A 16,880-nucleotide genomic window follows, 5' to 3' on the forward strand; every position below is an offset into this window, starting at 1 on the left:
GATACTGTGGAGCATACAAACAGCACATGACACCTTCTACCAGGTATGACAGTGCTCCAGAATCTTAAACAGAGTCCTGAAATGAGCAACAGAGACCTGCAATGAGCAACTTCCAGCTCCATGGGCTCTGGATGGTGCCTGTTGCTGAGGATGGCAGCTCCAGAGCCAGCTGTGATGGGACTCATCACCTTCTTCCTGGTGGGGGCTGGCACCTCCTTGGGTCTTGGCAGTGCTGTTGGTTTGCAGTGCCTGCAGTAGGGTAGAGCAAAGGGATTGGTGAAGAGAAGGCTGCTTTTCCTCTGTCCCAAATGCAAGGTTTTGCACTGCCAGGAATGCATTATCTCAGTCCTGGGGCAGCCTGCATTTAGTTCACTCTGCTGTCATGAGTGACCACTGTGGAATCAATTACTCTCACCTTGCAAAGAAGATAAAACAATTTAGATTGTCCAGAGAGATGTGTTTGCAGTGTGTGATGGCAGCCATTTCCCATTAACGCTGCTGGCTCTGTGTGAGAAGAGTCAAACCTGATTTATTGGTGATGATGAGTTAGAAATGTCAGGCTTGATCCTCCTGAGTTCCCATTAGGGGCAGTTGAAGCTGTCAGCATTCAGCCCTTATAGTTTTGATGCTCTTAAGTTCAGTGCCTACATCTTGATTTGCCTTCCCAGTTTTACATAAAATGCTTAAGGGACTTTATGCTTTTCAAGGGTTTTCATATCTGAGGCTGACAAGGGGCTGTTTGGATTTACCCATTTTTTTGCAGGACTTTGGACATAAACAAAAGCAGTGTGTGCAGAAAATTATCTCCTGGGTCTTGCACGAAGCCCAGTTGATCAAAATGATAAAGATGAGTATTCCTGGACTCCGTCACTAAATGGAATTCTGAGACCTGCTCAAATCCTGTAGCTGAGTTCTAGGAATATTTACCCCTATGCATCATTGCTTATTTATGAGGCTGGATTTCAAAGAAAGCCTTCCCACTGCAGTTGCTTTAGAAGACTGCCTTTAGCTTGTGATAGGCGAGGCTGAGGTGTGTGAAATCTTCTTTACTTCAGGCATTGCTACTGAAGGTTGGCTCTCAGGCTTCCCAGGGCCCTGATCCTGTTTGAGGGAACCAAGTGTTACCCACAGGAGATGGGAAATAATCTGAAGACGCTGGAAGCAAGCTGGATGTGCACAAGTGCATGGGAGCAGCTGGAATGCAGCCAGCTCTGCCTGGGAGGACTGGCCAATGTCACTGCAAGGCCACTCACTCGTGTGTTTGGAAATTGATTAGGATGAGGGAAGAATCCTAAATTCTGGGAAAAGGCAGTTATCACACCTCTCCTTAGGAAGGGCAAGAAGGAGGATCCAAGTATCTACAGACTGTCAGCTTAATTTTCCTGGGCAGGTTATTAGCCAAATCCTCTTGGAAGCCATTTCTGAGAACATCCAGGACCAGTAAGGGATTGGCAAGAAGCAGAGGGCGAGTTGTGCCTGATGTGATGAGGTAACTGGTTTGGGGTTGAGGAAGAAACAGTGGAAATTAATTTGTGTTCATTTTGAACAAGGCTCTCCAAACCAGGATCAGTGGAAGGACTTAAACCTTTTATTTCTGTAATCAGAAGGAGACTCAATGAGACAAGGCCTTACAACCAGAGCATTCCAGTGCCATTTCTGAATCCTGTGTTCAAGAGTACAAAATGCCACTGGATGATTAAATAGCTTTGAAGGAAATTAACTCCTTGTGTTTGGCAGGCTTTAAGGTAGACAGACAAGGTAGATTTTCTTGCAAAGAATAGAAAGGAGTTTTTAGTCCCCGAAAAGGAAATTGAGACTTTTATCTACTGAGTTGTTCAAATCAGTCATAAGAATTGTCAGAACACCTTAGAATGGGACTTTTGAAAATGAGGTTCTCAATGTTCTTGCTGTTTGAAGTTTTTCAGCACAAGACTTTCTGTGTCATCACACAGCAGTCCCTAACTGGAGCTTCTAGAAGGCACTATGTTCTCATGAACCTCTATTTTAGGGAGTTTCAACAGAAGAATTCTATTGCAAAGTGCTGTTCATTTAATACTTTTGCTCATGGATCAGCAAGTGTATTTTTCATGGAAATAGTTCCAGCCTTACAGTTTTCTCTGAGTTTGGGATCTGAGGGCAGAGAAGGGGGAAGAGGAAAGAAAGATTCCTTTGGTTTTAGCTGAAAAATCTTTTTTTAACAAAGAACAGCGATTTCTAAGAAAACTGAAAATATTATCCTTGAGACAGCAGTTTTCCAAACTCCAGTGCTGCCATGCTGTGCATGCACATACTTGCTGCTTGCAAGTGATTGAGAAGATAGGAGTCCTGGTATATAAACATAAATAGGAGCATCAGTAGCTGGTAACTTTCTGAGAGATGCTAATGGAAAAGGTTTTCTGACAAAGAACCTCCTTCCACATGGCTGTCCTAGAAACAGCTCAGATTACATTTGGTGGTGCCTGTGTTAAAAATCTTTAGAGTGTGAGGAATATGGAAAATATTAGTAGAACCTAGTTTATAGTTGAAAGAGGTGCTGCCAAGACCAAAATGATGTAAAAAATATTGCTGTGGCCAGTACTAACACCTTGGGTTATTGAGACTGATTGCTGCAGTCATGGAGATCTCCATTTTGCCATCCTCTCTTTTAATTAAAATGTGTGTTGCATTCAAAGCAGACTATGAAATCAGTCAGTTGTTCATTTTCCTAGTTTCATCTTTTCCTTTCAGCAGGCACTGTAGTACAATGGGTCCTTCCTGGGCAGCCAAACACAATAGGAAGCACACAGTTAGAAAAAGTCAGCCATCCTTGAATAATACCCATCAGGCAGCTTTCTTAGCTTATAAGAAAGAAGATCAAGAAGCAATTTGATTAGAGTGCTTTTGCAGGGAAACAAAACCAGATGCAGTCTTTTCATCCTAGTGGTGAAAGTCAGAACAAGGACAAATAAATGTGAGTTAAATTCAGATGCATCCAGACATAAAATGAGGTGTAGGTACAAGTGCTCCCTGTGCCATGATTCTTCCAGTGTGGAGACTCTCAAGGCTCGTGTTTGTCTGGAAGTGCTGGTTTAGTCCAAGCAGAGTTATTTGGGTCCAGGTGAAAGCAGCACAGTGAAATCCTGCAGCCTGTCTCAGACTCACTGACCCAGTGATTCAGGCTGTCATTAAACTTAATGGCTCCTGGAGAAGTAATAAGTGCAGGAGTCTTTTCAAACACATTGAAAAGAAATATAAAACTTTTATAAGTAGATGTATTTAAATGCCTATGGCATTTGGTGGTTCTGGTTCTGCAGCTGTTTCATAGGGAAGCTGGGATTGTAACAGTGCTCTGTACCTGAAAGGAGCACTTTTCCTTTTTACATCATTTGTCCAGGTCTTTAAGGGTTTGTGAAAAGTTGGCTCATTAAATCATTCATGCATTCAGGTGAATGAATCCAGGATTGTCTTGGCACCAAATGGGCTATCAGAGCCTGGCACCTTGCAGGAATGCTCATCCAGGTTTTATGCTGAGGTGATAATTTGGATTGTGACCTAAGGATGATTGGACTGGGCTGTTCTCAGACCCAAGTTTCATTTGGGTTTCCCTGTTATAACACTTCATGTGCCACAGTTTCAAACCCTTTTCCCACACCCCTTTGTTTCAGAAAGAGCTGTCTGAATGTTTTAACTCTCTGGTCACATCTTTATTTCACCACCTCCTCCTCCTCTGCCATATCTATCAGCAGGTGCTAGGAAACTGCGGATCTTAATACACCAATAAATGCTTTGTTTCATTTTTCCTGGTGACTGTATCTTTGTCTTTCCTTGCCTCCCATCCAATAATCTTTCTTCCACTGTTGTTCCCTCTTTTTCTTTCGTTATGTGTTACTTTTCCCTCCTCTGAGCACATTTGTAATGCCAGCACCGGGCTCTGGCGTGGCTGTCTCTCGTGTTGCATTCCTCAGGATGGATAAGAGATGTTTTAAAAACCTTATCTCACTGTTTACAACAGCATGCTGCTGCTGTCTAATAAATTACGGGGATAATTGGTTTTGCAGGGTTCACATCTACAATGTAGTACAGCAGGGATGTAACTGTGTCTTTCTCAGCCATTTATCGCTCAGAAACACTTCATAGGAAACATCAAAATAAATGTTTTAGTGGCGTAGCAAATTTAAGACAAACCTTTCATTGCAGGTTTCTGCTCCAGGCATTCACTGTAGGAATCAGTTTTTAGGGCCTATTGCTACAGCCCTGTTAAATAACTCCAGAGACTCCTGATGAGTTCCTCAGGTTTTGTAGTGCCCACGTCTCAGAGTGGTGAAGTCGTCTGGTCCCAGGGTGGCAGAGATTGTTGTTTCACCCAGATACTTGTTCTCAATGAGTGTGTCCTGATAGCTGGCACCGTGGGTCTTGGGGATTGTTGGGAGCTGGAACATGATGTGGGAGCAGGAAAGAAGATGGCAGTGAAGAAAATCAAAAGTTCTTGGTTTCTCTGGGGGCTTAGAGAGTTCAGTCCAAACACAGGATGGTGACCAGAAAGCTCTGCAAGGTGTATAAGCATCTGATCATGGGTCAATATATGGAGGCTGCATCTCTCTCCCAAAATTTTGCATCAGTTCACAATAAGGGCTTGCTGTCCTGTGCAGTATCCTCACCAAGCTTTCTGAGATTTTTTTTTTCCTTCTCTTGCCACATGTACAGATATATCCAGTGTGCACATAGATTCCTTCCCAAATCATGTCCACACCTTCCATTTATTTCACCCTTTCCTTCCTCAGTCAATCTGAAATGGAGCCACTAACAAAAGTAGACCTGTTCTGCCTGCATTCTCAAGAGAGACTCTCTCCCAAAAGTCCCTGGGGAGGATCTCTCCCTGGAAAAGGAGAGTCTGGTCTGTAGCACCACAGGATTTTGCTGGATAGTGCTGGAACCCTGAGGCCTGGGAGTTTTGTGCTTTCTGACACTGACCCCCAGGAGAACACTGCTTTTGACCTGAGACCTTGGAGAAAGCTTCCAAATTTGAGTGATGGAATTAAGATCACTGGTGTTTAGTTAGAATAGAAGTGTGTGATTTCACATAGTGGAGGGTTTTGAATCTGGGATTTTAAAATATAGTAATAGGTATGGGACAAGATGGAGGTTTTTGGGTGTTGTCTCTTTCTGTCTTCTGCTTCCTTCTTTATGGTTTCAGGCAGTAGTTTTTGGTTGGACAGTCAGGGCTGCACTGTGGGTCACAGATGTTTGTTTATTGGGTCAAAAGTATAAATAATATAGGTGTTAGTTCTTTATTGGAATGTTTAGCTTTAAAAGACCTTGTGACTAGCTAGATTCAGCTCCATTTTGCTCCCTTTTCACTGGTAGGTAGAAGTGTTGCAAAACTCCCTGTACTTTAGAGAAGATTTAATAAACAACCAAATCCGAACTAGCAATTAGTCTCCTTTGTGTTTTTAATCCTGACTCTGAGTGAAGACAGAAGAAAATGAAGCCAATCCACTAATTAGGTGGTGCAGTTGACCCTTTTACAGGATGGGTGACGTGGGGTGCTGTACTCCTCCCTAGGTACAGAGGGAAGACGTACAGGGCGACCGTGAAGATCGTGCGGACGTCGGACCAGGTGGCAGATTTCTGCAGGAGGGTCTGTGCAAAGCTCGAGTGCTGCCCCAACCTCTTCAGCCCTGTGCTGGTGGCTGAAGTCTGCCCCGAGAACTGCTCCATCCACACCAAAACCAAGTACAGTGAGTATTGGAAAAATGCCTCTTGGTGCTGGCTGGGAACCAGAGAAGTGGGAGATGGTGTGTGGTGAGAAACAGGAGTTGTGTGATATGTTAATACTGATGAGGATTGTCACCTAAGAGCAGTTATTTAATCCTAAGGCCACCAGAGGTTCCCTTAGAATCCTGTACCAAAAGCTGTCCCTCTCACTCCATCCTAATACATCTGTTTGAACGTCGTCACTTTTTGGAAGTCTTGGCTTTTCTTCATATCTAAAACTAACACAAGGAACCTGCAGTGGGAAGCTGAGATTTTAACTTGCTACATCTGAGACAGCTTTTTTAGGTGAATTAATCCTCTTGGTAAAGAGTTTCTGGCATGCACAGCAGCCCAGGCCAGAGCCACAGTGCTAAGGTGCTGGAAGGTTTGGGAGAACTGACTGTCTACTCAGAGTGTTGAGTATTTAAACATAATCCTGCCTGTTCAGGAAGGCTGTTGTTAGTGTTCAGTGCTTTTTGTTGTCAATATTACTTATTGGTATTATTGGCTCTTAAACAGGTCAGGAAAGTGGAGAGAGTGTTGTCCTGCTTCCACAAAGGTTGCAGAAAGCAGTATAATTGATCTAAAGCAATTCTCTTGAGTTTGGTGGTGGAGTAGAAAGAGGAATGGGCTCAGGGAAATGCTGAGATCACTGAGGATGAGTTTCTGTAGAAGTTTATACCTGAGCTGGAGTCTTGGCTCCCACTGGAAGCAAATGGAGGGCTGGAGGAGGGCAGCTGGGGGAGCTCCAGCTGAGATTGTCCCATCTCAGAGTTTTGTTTTATGTGACTGGATGAATTTTTCCTCAAAACTCCATTGATTTGCTGAAAGGCTCAGTTCAGTTACGAATTTTGGCATGGGTGCCAAGGGCCATTTTAGTTTTCCTGGGATACCTTTGCTGGTCACCTCCTGAACGTGTCAAAAGGCATTTAATACAAACATTTAATACAAAGTCAGAGGACTCTCACATCCTTGATTTCAGCAAAATAGTTAAAAGTAAAAAAACCCATTCATTTGTACCTGATTGAGGATAGCTCGCCCTCTCCCCTCTCTGCTGAAAACTTTAGCAAGTGGAAGGGTGTCTGAGACTGTTACCTCACACGGAACTGCATTGGATCAAATCTGGAACTTGTTGGCCTCTTTCCCTCCAAATCACTGCTCAGCTCTGCCTAAACACATTGTTAAATTCTGAAGTCTTCATTCATCATCAATAAATCTGGATACATAAGAGCTGTAACACTCTGTGCTAGTCCAACATGACCTATTTATGCTGCACTTTTCTTTTCCCAAATCAATGTATTTTAAAGTTTAAATTGCACTTAGAATACAGTCCTGACCCTGTAGCAAGGAGCAAGCCAAGGTTCCCTTCTTTGGGTGGTTAAAGTTTTTAATGGGCATTGTGCTTCATTTCTCCAGCTTATTATTATGGGAAGAGGAAAAAAATCATTAAGCCACCGATTGGGGAAAATAACAACATGAAAAGTGGCCATGTCAAGCCAGCCAGACGCAGAAAGAGGCGGAAATCCATCTTTGTGCAGAAGAAAAGGAGATCATCAGCTGTGGATTCGAATGCTGCAGGCTCTGCAGAGGTTTGTGTCACACTGGGATACATCAGCAAAAACCCCTGGGTACCTTCTTCTTGTCCCCCATTCCTTCTGGGGGGCTTCTCAGCACACCTGAACACTTCTGGTTTCTATTTTGGATCCTTCCTTGCTGCTCTGTTCTTCTAAGGTCAGACTGGTTTTATTGGGGCACTCTGGGGATTTTTACTTTCTCCATTTCGGAGGTAGCAAGCAGATGTTTTGCTCCTACCTTCCCAAGGCTCACTGGCTGACATCCTGCCTTATATCTCTTTATTTTACTTCCTTCCTTAAAAGCAGGCAGATGAGCCTGTTGGGTGCTTTGCAAAGCATTTAGCAGAGTGAAGGAGTTCTGTTATCTATGTTTAAGATCTCCAAGTGTTGTCATAAATAATAGCTCATAGCCATTGTGATTTCAAAGAATTTTATTTTTTTCATTCACTATTCCTAATATTTTTGGCTCACAAACATCAAGCCTTAGCATACAAGCAAATGGTTTGTGTCCCAACTACATGGAATTTGAGGGCTCAGTCTTGCCAGTCTGCTGTGTGATCCAACAGGGTGTCTGAGCCTCAGCAAAGATTCATGTCCAAATTAAACCTGGAATAGACTTAGTTCTGTGTGGGCTTTTTTCTGGGGGCTTTTCCCATGGTGGCAATAACAGAGCTCACGTGTGGTTTCACTTCTTCAGTTGAGTGCCAGTGATTGCTGCTTTGTGCAATGTGAAATAAAATTGGTTTACTTAAATTCCCTCTACTTCAGCTAGAGTGGGTTATTTTATTCAGCTTTCTTTGATTGCCTGAATCTTCATGGCTTGGTCCTCATTTAGGTGTAGTTCTGCTTCATTTCCTTAGATTATACCTGCTTCAAAGGAACTTAAACTTATGTTAAGCTTAAATCAACCATTAGCCAAGTTTTTCAACCTTTCAGCCAGTACAACTATCTTTGTCTAAATTGCTCTTCCACTCAAGACCTGAGCATATGGCTTTGGGTGCCTCCTCACACTTGGATCAGAGATAATCTGTCAAAAGCCATTTGGGCAGTTTTAGTATGTAAAGTTCAAAATGCGCAATTTCCATCAGTTGGTGAGTGCTTGTAAGCCATGTGTGACAGAAATAACAAGAATCTGGTATAATACTTCAGATGGAACTTTGAGCTTCACCTGCAGCAGTTCAGTGTTGAGCTGAAAGCAGGGAAATCTGGGTGAAATCCTCTGTCCCGAGTTTTGCAGAAATGTCACTAAAAGAGTGCTACCTTGAACATCTAGACATTTTCAAAAGGCACCAAAATTTCCCATTTTTCAGGACCAATAACACCCAAACCAATTTGAAGCAATGTGCAAGTTCAAAGTCAAGTCTGTTTCTGGTTTTATTTCATCTCAGTCAACCTGAATTCCATTTTATCCTCTCAGTATTTTCCATTTCTACTCGTGCTCATCTGCAGCGCCACAAGTTTTGAGATACCAGCCCAAGAAAGAAACATTTCATGCCAGATGAGTTATTGCTGTCAACCTTTAGTTGGGAGGAAAAAAAGAATTTCCTGGTGCATACTTTTTTTTTTTTCCTGAGGCGTTTTGTAACAAACCTAAATCGAGGGCTGTCCCTGTAAGGCTAGGGAGTGGCAAAAAAATACAGCAACACAGGCTTTATTTAGAAAGCAGAAGAAGCGATTTATTGCAGGAGTAGGCACAATTTTATAGACTGGTTCGTTGAACTAAGGGTAGAATAAGCTCATTGGTCTAAGGAAGGCAACACTTTTTGTAAACGTGTTTTTACTAAAACAGTACGTTTCTTACACGCTTTTTAAGGTGCTAAACTTTGTTATTGATTCTTTCTCTTCTGTTTTCCTTTGAGTAGTTCGGGAAAACTCAAACTGCTCTTTTCCCTGGCTCTCGCCAGCATCCACAGAGGGCTAATTCACTTAGCGCTGTAACGAAAAACGAGGTAATTGGGTTAAAATGAAACCACCCCGGAGCAGCACGGCTGTGGGGATGCAGCGTGACCGCAGTGCCTTCGGGTTTGCCGTACCCATCCCCTGGATGGCGTTTGTGTGTGCAGGAGAGCGAGGATGACGAGGCGGACGCGATGGAGGACGAGACGGGCAGCGAGGAGACGAGCTCGGAGCTGCGAGACGACCAGACCGACACGTCCTCGGCCGAGGTGCCCTCGGCCCGGCCCCGCAGAGCCGTCACCCTGCGGAGCAGCACCGAGCTGGAGCGGCCTCCTGGCACCGAGAGAGCCCGGCGGAGCCGCAGAGCCCAGCCCCAGCCCTGCAGCGAGGCAGAGAAGGGCACGCCAGCCAAGGAGGTGGGTGTGTGTGCCCTCTGTGCCCTGCCTTGGAAGGCAGGTGTTTGTTAAGAGAGGCAGGAGCGTCTCTTGAAATGGGGAATGGCAACCTCCCCCTCCCGCCAAATTATTATAGTTTTGGAATTAAGGGGCTCTCAGGCAAAGATGTGGGAGTAGGAATAGCAGTTCTTTAGTAGGAAAAATAAAATAGAAATGCAGTATTACAGAGAACAAACCCAAAACACTGACAGAGTCAGAATACAGCCTGACACCCTTTTGGTCAGGGTAGCCTTGTGAAAATACCCTTGTGGAAAAGGAGGCTTAGTCCTTTCTTGCCAAGGTCCATTGTGCCATACTGATGTCCCATAGGCAGGAACCTCAGTGTAAAAACAGGTAATGGTACCTGGTATATACCAGGCTTTCTTCAGGCCCCAGGGGTTCCATCCTGTTCTAAAATACTGGCCTAGGAAGTAGAAATCTGCTTCAAGCCTGCTTGAAGCCCAAACTGGCTGTCTGAATTTTGCCATTAATAACCCTGTCCTGGTTATCCACAGGAGGCAGTTCGCTTTATAAAAGCCTTTCTTTGTGATTTTTTTCCTTGCAGGAAATTAAGCAAGAAGAGGAAGAGAAGCTCGTCCTGGATAGTAACCCACTGGAGTGGACTGTGACTGATGTTGTGAGGTTTATTAAACTCACTGACTGTGCACCCCTTGCCAAAATATTTCAGGAGCAGGTAAAAGTCATTTTGTCACTTGTCCCTTTGTGTCTGTGGTGCCTGTTCATGTTACAGCACATCCCACCTTGCTGGCTGGGCCTTTGGTACTGAGACTGACGAGGCTTCAGATCCATCAGGCCAAGTTATAAACACCAATTCTGGCAAGGCATGAAAACCCTTAGAAACTTAAGTCAGAGCCTTGCCAGATGCTCAGAGAGTCCAGAAACTTAATAGCCTTGTGAAAAACCCTTGTGGAAAAGGAGGCTTAGTCCTTTCATGCCAAGGTCCACTGTGCCATACTGATGTCCCATAGGCAGGAACCTCAGTGTAAAAACAGGTAATGGTTACGTGGTACATACCAGGCTTTCTCCAGGCACATGGGTTCCATCCTGTTCTGAAATACTGGCCTGGGAAGCAGAAAAGTGCTGCTTGAAGCCCAAAGTGGCTGTCTGAATTTTGCCACTAACACCTCAATGTCCCAATGTGTAGATACCTAATTCCTAACTACGTTCCTCTGAAGATCTGCCAGGCAGACCTTGGATGACCTAAATTTAGGAGATGCCAGTCTTCTCCCCATTAAGCAGATAGGTTTACAGAAACCAGTGTTCTTCAGCTCAAGCCAGTGTGAGTGTGTAAAGTTTATGTGGAAAGAGCCATTCCTTGGCTAATGAGTAGCAGCCACTGCTGAGGGTAAAGGGCAGCACTAACAAGCTGTAGTTAGGAAGAAGCAAGTGTGGTTAATTAGTCAGTGGTGTGGCCAGCTGCTCATTGAACTGTCTCTGATTCCTCACCATGGATGACTCCAGCTGCTGTGGCTGGGAGAAGGTGGAGGGTGAGTCTGGAGTGAGTGAAACTCCCCAGAGCAGGATGCTGCAGTTTCTGTCACAGTGAGCTCCAACCATTTGTTAACCAGCCTGGAGCAGTGCCAGGGCTTGGAAGCCAACCCTGGCTCTTCTTTGCCAGAGAATTTGATAGGGGCTTGAATCAAACACAGATGACTGGAGCTTTTCTTTGTGAAGTTCTGGTGCAATGATCTGTGCCATCAGCCTTCAGTGGAGGATGGACCTGAGCTGTGGACAGTCGTGATCAAAGCAGCACTTCAAGTAAATCCTCCTTGTGGTCAATGCTGCCTAATCAGGGCTATCTTGGGGAGTTTATGTTGCCTGTGAGTTGCTGTGCATAGATTCTGATCCTCCCTAAAGGATAAAAAGCAGTTTTGTGGCCTGATCATCTCAATCCATTAAAGAATAAAGAGAACTTGAGTTCTTTATTAAGAAGAGGGTCATAAAGCCAACAGAAGTTCCCAGTAAAATTGCTCATCCAGGGTACTAGTTCATGGTCTTTGGGGCATAGTTATGCTTGAGGGAAAGGCATGACCTGCAAAGGTCCTTTCCAGCCTAATTCTGGGATTGTGAGACATTAGAGATTGCAAGGGCTTAGGGTGGTCCAGGCCCCTCTCTTGGTCATTCAGCAGTGGAAGAAGGCAGATTCTGGGTGGACTTGGGTGCAGGGCATGGAGCAAGGCAGACATAAACCTGTGCTGAGCAAATTGTGGGCCAGAGGAGGTGGGGAAAGGGTCTGGCTTGGCGGTGGGACCAGCATTAGTTTCTTCTTTCAGCTCCCTCCCATGTCTCCTAGTGTCTGTGTGCAGCCTGCCCCTTGTTTCAGTTCCCCAGGCATGAAATGGGACTGATCTGATTTCTGTGGACTCTGCAGAGGTTCTTTAGGTGACCTTCATTTCAGCAGCTGGGAGGCTTTTCCCAAGCTGGGGGTTAAGGTGAGAACCTATGAAAAGATACTGTACAACTTCTGAAAAGTCATGTTGTATCTCAGGGAAAGGAGATGGGCAGTGTCAAAGTGGGAGGAAAAAGCAGAGGATAAAATTGCTTAATTTTTAGGGCAAACTGCCCTTCTTGTTCCTCCAAACTTGCTTACACATTCTGTCCTCCAGAGTCCAGAAACAAACCAGTTTTCCCCTGTGTTTCTTTCCCCAGGACATCGATGGTCAGGCACTCCTGCTGCTGACACTGCCCACGGTGCAGGAGTGCATGGAGCTGAAGCTGGGTCCAGCCATCAAACTGTGCCACCAGATCGAGCGAGTAAAAGTTGCTTTCTATGCACAGTATGCCAACTGACTGCACTTCTCCATTCTTTCCTGTGCCCCTCCTTGTTCCCGATCTTTTTTTACCATTTCAGCTTGTTCAAGGGGTTTTCTTCCCCCATATCCTTTTTGTTTTCCGAGAACAAGTGGAATTGGAAGCACTGGGAATTAATGCGTAGGGGGAAGAAAAACAAACACAAAAAGAAAAAGAGCTACAAATGGAACTCACTTTTCTGTACTTGTGAAGCACATGGAAAGACTGCTGGCATCTCTCCTCGTGAGCCTCTCCAACTCATTGTCCAGTGGTGCAAGGCCAGCATGGATCAGGTGGTTTGTCACCATACCAAACCTACACATTCCCAAGGAGAAGGGTCAGACATTTCCAGGTGGCCACGGTTTGTCTAGGACAACTTCTGGACATGAACATTTCTGTTAGACAACTCTGACACTCTTCTTTCATATTGAAATGTAAGTCATCATTTGTAGCTTTACCAAGGGTTGAACTGCAAGTTTGACCTTGGTGATGAATGGACTTTTTTTTTTTCCTCCCACCTCTCTGGTTTTACAAAAGGAAGAAGTGTTACATCAGGCATATAATGGTTATTCCTGGCTGAATTTTGAGAGGGGACTCAAGCCATGGTCTCTGTGATATCAGACAAAATTGCAGTGGACTGACAGGAGTGACACAAGACCTGGTGGGGCAGCAGCACATCCTGAGCCATGCTGGCTCTGCACAATCAACTGAATATGTCTGTGATAGCAGCTGTACAATGCTCCATTCTTGTACATTCTTGTCACAATCTTAACTCTTAAACCCAAGTCAGTTTAAAGACCTGTCTTTGAGCCATATGGTGACAGCAGACTGTCAGGGACTCCTGCTACCCCTGTGCTCAGAAGAACCTACTGATCAACACCAGGCTGCAGCTGCTGCTTTCGCCTTCATTGGTTTCCTTCTTAAATTCTTTGGAGAAGAGGAGGGAACCTTGAGATATAAATACTGTGGAATACATCCAGATATTGCCCAGAGAGTGTTTTAGACAAGAAGCATTGACTCTGCCATGTATCACTTGGGAATTTCCAGCTTGTGTTTCAGCAAGTTTCCTGATTTGTCACTGAGAGATGGGATGGGTGCAACTGCTGCAGGCTGGACCAGATGCTGAGACTTCATCAGAAACGTGCTTACATGGGACATGAGCAGGACTGGATCTGTTGCTTTGTTCTGAAGGTCTTGTCCGAGTTTTAATCAGTTCAAGGCAGTATTAGTTGCCTCTGCATCAAATGATGAGGTTTTGTTCTTCAGAAATCCGGGAACAGGGTTCTGTAGTGGGGCAGATGTTAAAAAACTGGGTTTAGACTGGATTTCCTACTGACAGTAGGAGTGAAATCTGTCAGTGTAACTGATTTGAAAACTACTTTGGATCCCTCTCAGGATCCCCTAAAAGTGTTGCTCAGTGTTTCGCCTCTGAAGACAGAAGGATTGCACCCAGCAAAGTGAGAGAACAGCTGAGAAAATCAGGGAGGCTGCTTCTCCCAGCTCCTCCTCACTTCAGCCCAGTCCTGGCGTTACATCTGTCAGCAGGAGACAGCTCCTGGGAGGATTCTGTCAGGAGAACTGGTGCATGAGGATATTCCAAGGAAGGGAAGCAGAAAGGTTGTTTGCTAAACAGCACCCCAGCACTGATCCTTTACTCGTCAAATCGGGCTTCTTCTGCTACTCTGATGTTCTTGGAGTTTCTGGCCTCTTGGATTTGTCAAAGACACTTAATGCCTTCTAGGACACACTGCAAAAATGTCATTATTTGTCTCCATCAGCCTTGTAACTGTAGATATTCCTATGGCAGCTAATTCCTCATGGAGGCATGACTGGGGAGCAGACACACACAGACTCTGAGAGCAACCAGCTCCAGTGCTGGCCAGTCAGGGAATGGGTGAAGCATTGAGCCAAGAACATGGGAATCTTTACTGGTTGTTCAGGGAAGTTAAATGATATTCAGAACTCAAACTATTAAACAACAACAAAAAAAGGTTTTAATTTTATCTTGCACTGGCTCTTTTATTTCCACAGGTTTCTCTCTCCTCACTATTTGTCTTTCACTTTATTATTTCTCAGTGTTGCCTCATTTATCTCTGTGTGCTCTCAGAGAAGTTGATAACCAGAAATTATGTTAAAATTACCTTGGGTAGTAAATGTTTTACTATTTCCTTTTAGTCTGCAGGTTGGGAAGAGATACAGGATTGGGGTACTGTTGTCTGTTGCTTTGATTGCTTTCCAGAAAAGCTGGAGCTGAACTTCTTGGGCCGTTTTTTGTACAAGTGGAGAATGGGTGGTGTGGAGTTTGACTGGGCAATGTACTTAGATTGAGCAGAGATCAGAAGGAACTAATTACTCTTGTTCTGGACTTTGTTTCAATTGTGGAACATCAGTAAAGCTTTGGAGTAATGAACTTCAAAGGAGATGATGGAAATCCAATCTTGCTAGAGTAAAATACCACTTTACTTTGCAATGTAGAAGTTTAAACCGCTGTAAGTTTGTGGAGTTTTTTGTTCCAGACCTGATTGATTCCAAGTTAAACTCAGAGCTGCTGCAGTTTCAGAGATGCACTAATGACAGTGGTGAAGCCACGTCTCCCCTCCCTGGTCTGAATTTGGCATCCATGCATGAAGTTTGTTGTTTTATCAGCTGCACAAGGCACTGCTGTGAAGTGCTGAACTCGTGGTTGTGCCAGGCCATTGCCAAGGGCTGGGGAGCAGCCCTGCTGTTATTTCTGGGCTGTTGGATGCTGACCTTCAGCACACTGACACAGAATACCTGGAAGGCTGTGCAGGTGTTACTGGGCTCTCTTCGGGCATAGGACCAAAGATGGGCATTTTTGGAACAAAAATAGGGGGCTGAAGAGTGTATGGTGCCTGCTCCTCTTTATCTGCACTGGCTTCTTTGGAGCTTGCTCTCAGTCAGGCTGAGCAGATCCATGGGCAGGTCCCTGCTCCCTTCACAGCCCTCACCTTGACAGAATCAGCCAATTCCCACTTTTCAGGCCCAGAGCATCCATCTCTGAAACTGGATTAAATCATTAACTTAGGGAGTGTCCATGATTGCCTCGTTGGTTGTCCTGCTTTCTTCCTGCTGTCATGGATGCTCTTCAAGAAAAGTGATCTTTGGTTTCAGAGCTTTTCTTTATTTTTCAGCTCACAAACACAGCTGCCAAGATGACCAAACCCTGGCTTTTCCTACCTTTCAGAGGCATGAAGGTTTCTCAGCTCTAAGGAGAATTTCAGGGTTTCCAGCTCTTTCCTGTTGTCCATATTCCATAACCCTTGATAGTTTGCTCCTGCAGGATGCAGAAACCTCCTAAAAATGCTGTGTGCCCTCAGAAAACACCAAAGTCCAGGCACATCCTGTCCTTGGTGAAGGATCCAGTGGATGCATGTGCTAGCTTAGATGGCCTGACCCACCCTGACAGGGCTATTTGGATCTCTGCTGGGATTTAAAAGGATTTTCAGTGGGACACCTAAACTCCTTTATTTGACTCTGGGCAAACAGCTAATTTGCCTTAAACTGGAAACTCACCATTCCTTGGCTTTAACTTTCAGCCTGTTGCAGTCCCAGTTGTGTGGTGTCCCCATCTCAGCCTTCTGAAGGCAAACCGGGTGATGTTGGGCTGCCAGAGTCAACATTCAGTCACCTTAAAGCCTGCCTTGGTCTTTTCAGGGCACAAAATGGAATTTGGCAGAGCTGCTGTGCCATCTCAGTGTTTCAGAAGCTCTGTACCATCAGGGCACTTGAGAAACTTTGTGCTTTTCTGGTGCAGTGCATCTGGAGAACGATGAACTCAGAGTGTTCCTCTCGTTTCCAAGTTCAAGTGCCAAAAGAGAACATGCTGCAACTGAACACCATTAAAACCAGCTTTATTACAAGTGGATAAATACAGTCCCAAGGGCTCCATTTTGGTGCTAAGATATGTCACGCTGTAGTTTCCATTGCTTGGGATTGCAAAGCTGATTTCCTTACTCCAGGAAATATTTTCTGTAATCTGCAACATCTTGAACATCAGGATTTTTTTTTTCTTCTGACTGTACACTTTCTAACTTGGATACACTCAACAAATATCCCTTCACCCACAGTCCTGGGAGTTTTGGAGATGTTTTATACAGTATATTTATGTAAAAATTCTTTCAAAATGTGGATGCATGTATATTTTCCCATCAGTAATATTCTTATCACATCAGCTGACCCAGAACTAAAGGAATCTGTTACTCAGTATTTGATCCAGAAATGACTGAGGTTAGTGTTAGGGCCCTCACAGATGTGTGGGCTGTGGGACCAATTCTTCACCAGTTTCTCTCTCACAGAAGTCAAAAAGCCTGCACTTAATTAACAGAAAATTTAAATGCCTCCTTCTCCTAGCAGGCAGAAATGCAGCTGCAGTCTGCCAGACTTCACAAGAGAGGACTTGTGTCCTTAGGTG

The 16,880-nt window shown here is 44.6% G+C and overlaps 1 protein-coding gene across 3 annotated transcripts in view; it reads left to right on the forward strand.

Moving 5' to 3' along the window:
* Positions 1 to 14,936, forward strand: part of SFMBT2 (Scm like with four mbt domains 2) — a 104,149-nt gene extending 89,213 nt beyond the window's left edge. For all 3 annotated transcript variants that reach the window (XM_088165960.1, XM_014884756.2, XM_088165961.1), the window contains 5 exons: positions 5,542 to 5,717; positions 7,150 to 7,322; positions 9,371 to 9,619; positions 10,203 to 10,331; positions 12,308 to 14,936. In XM_088165960.1, coding sequence (XP_088022086.1) covers positions 5,542 to 5,717; positions 7,150 to 7,322; positions 9,371 to 9,619; positions 10,203 to 10,331; positions 12,308 to 12,448 — 868 coding nt within the window. In that variant the 3' untranslated portion in view covers positions 12,449 to 14,936. The remainder of the gene's footprint in view (positions 1 to 5,541; positions 5,718 to 7,149; positions 7,323 to 9,370; positions 9,620 to 10,202; positions 10,332 to 12,307) is intronic.
* The last annotated feature ends 1,944 nt before the right edge of the window (positions 14,937 to 16,880 follow it).

The sequence above is a fragment of the Sturnus vulgaris genome, chromosome 5, assembly GCF_052056855.1.
Source record: "Sturnus vulgaris isolate bStuVul1 chromosome 5, bStuVul1.hap1, whole genome shotgun sequence".
NCBI lineage: Eukaryota > Metazoa > Chordata > Aves > Passeriformes > Sturnidae > Sturnus > Sturnus vulgaris.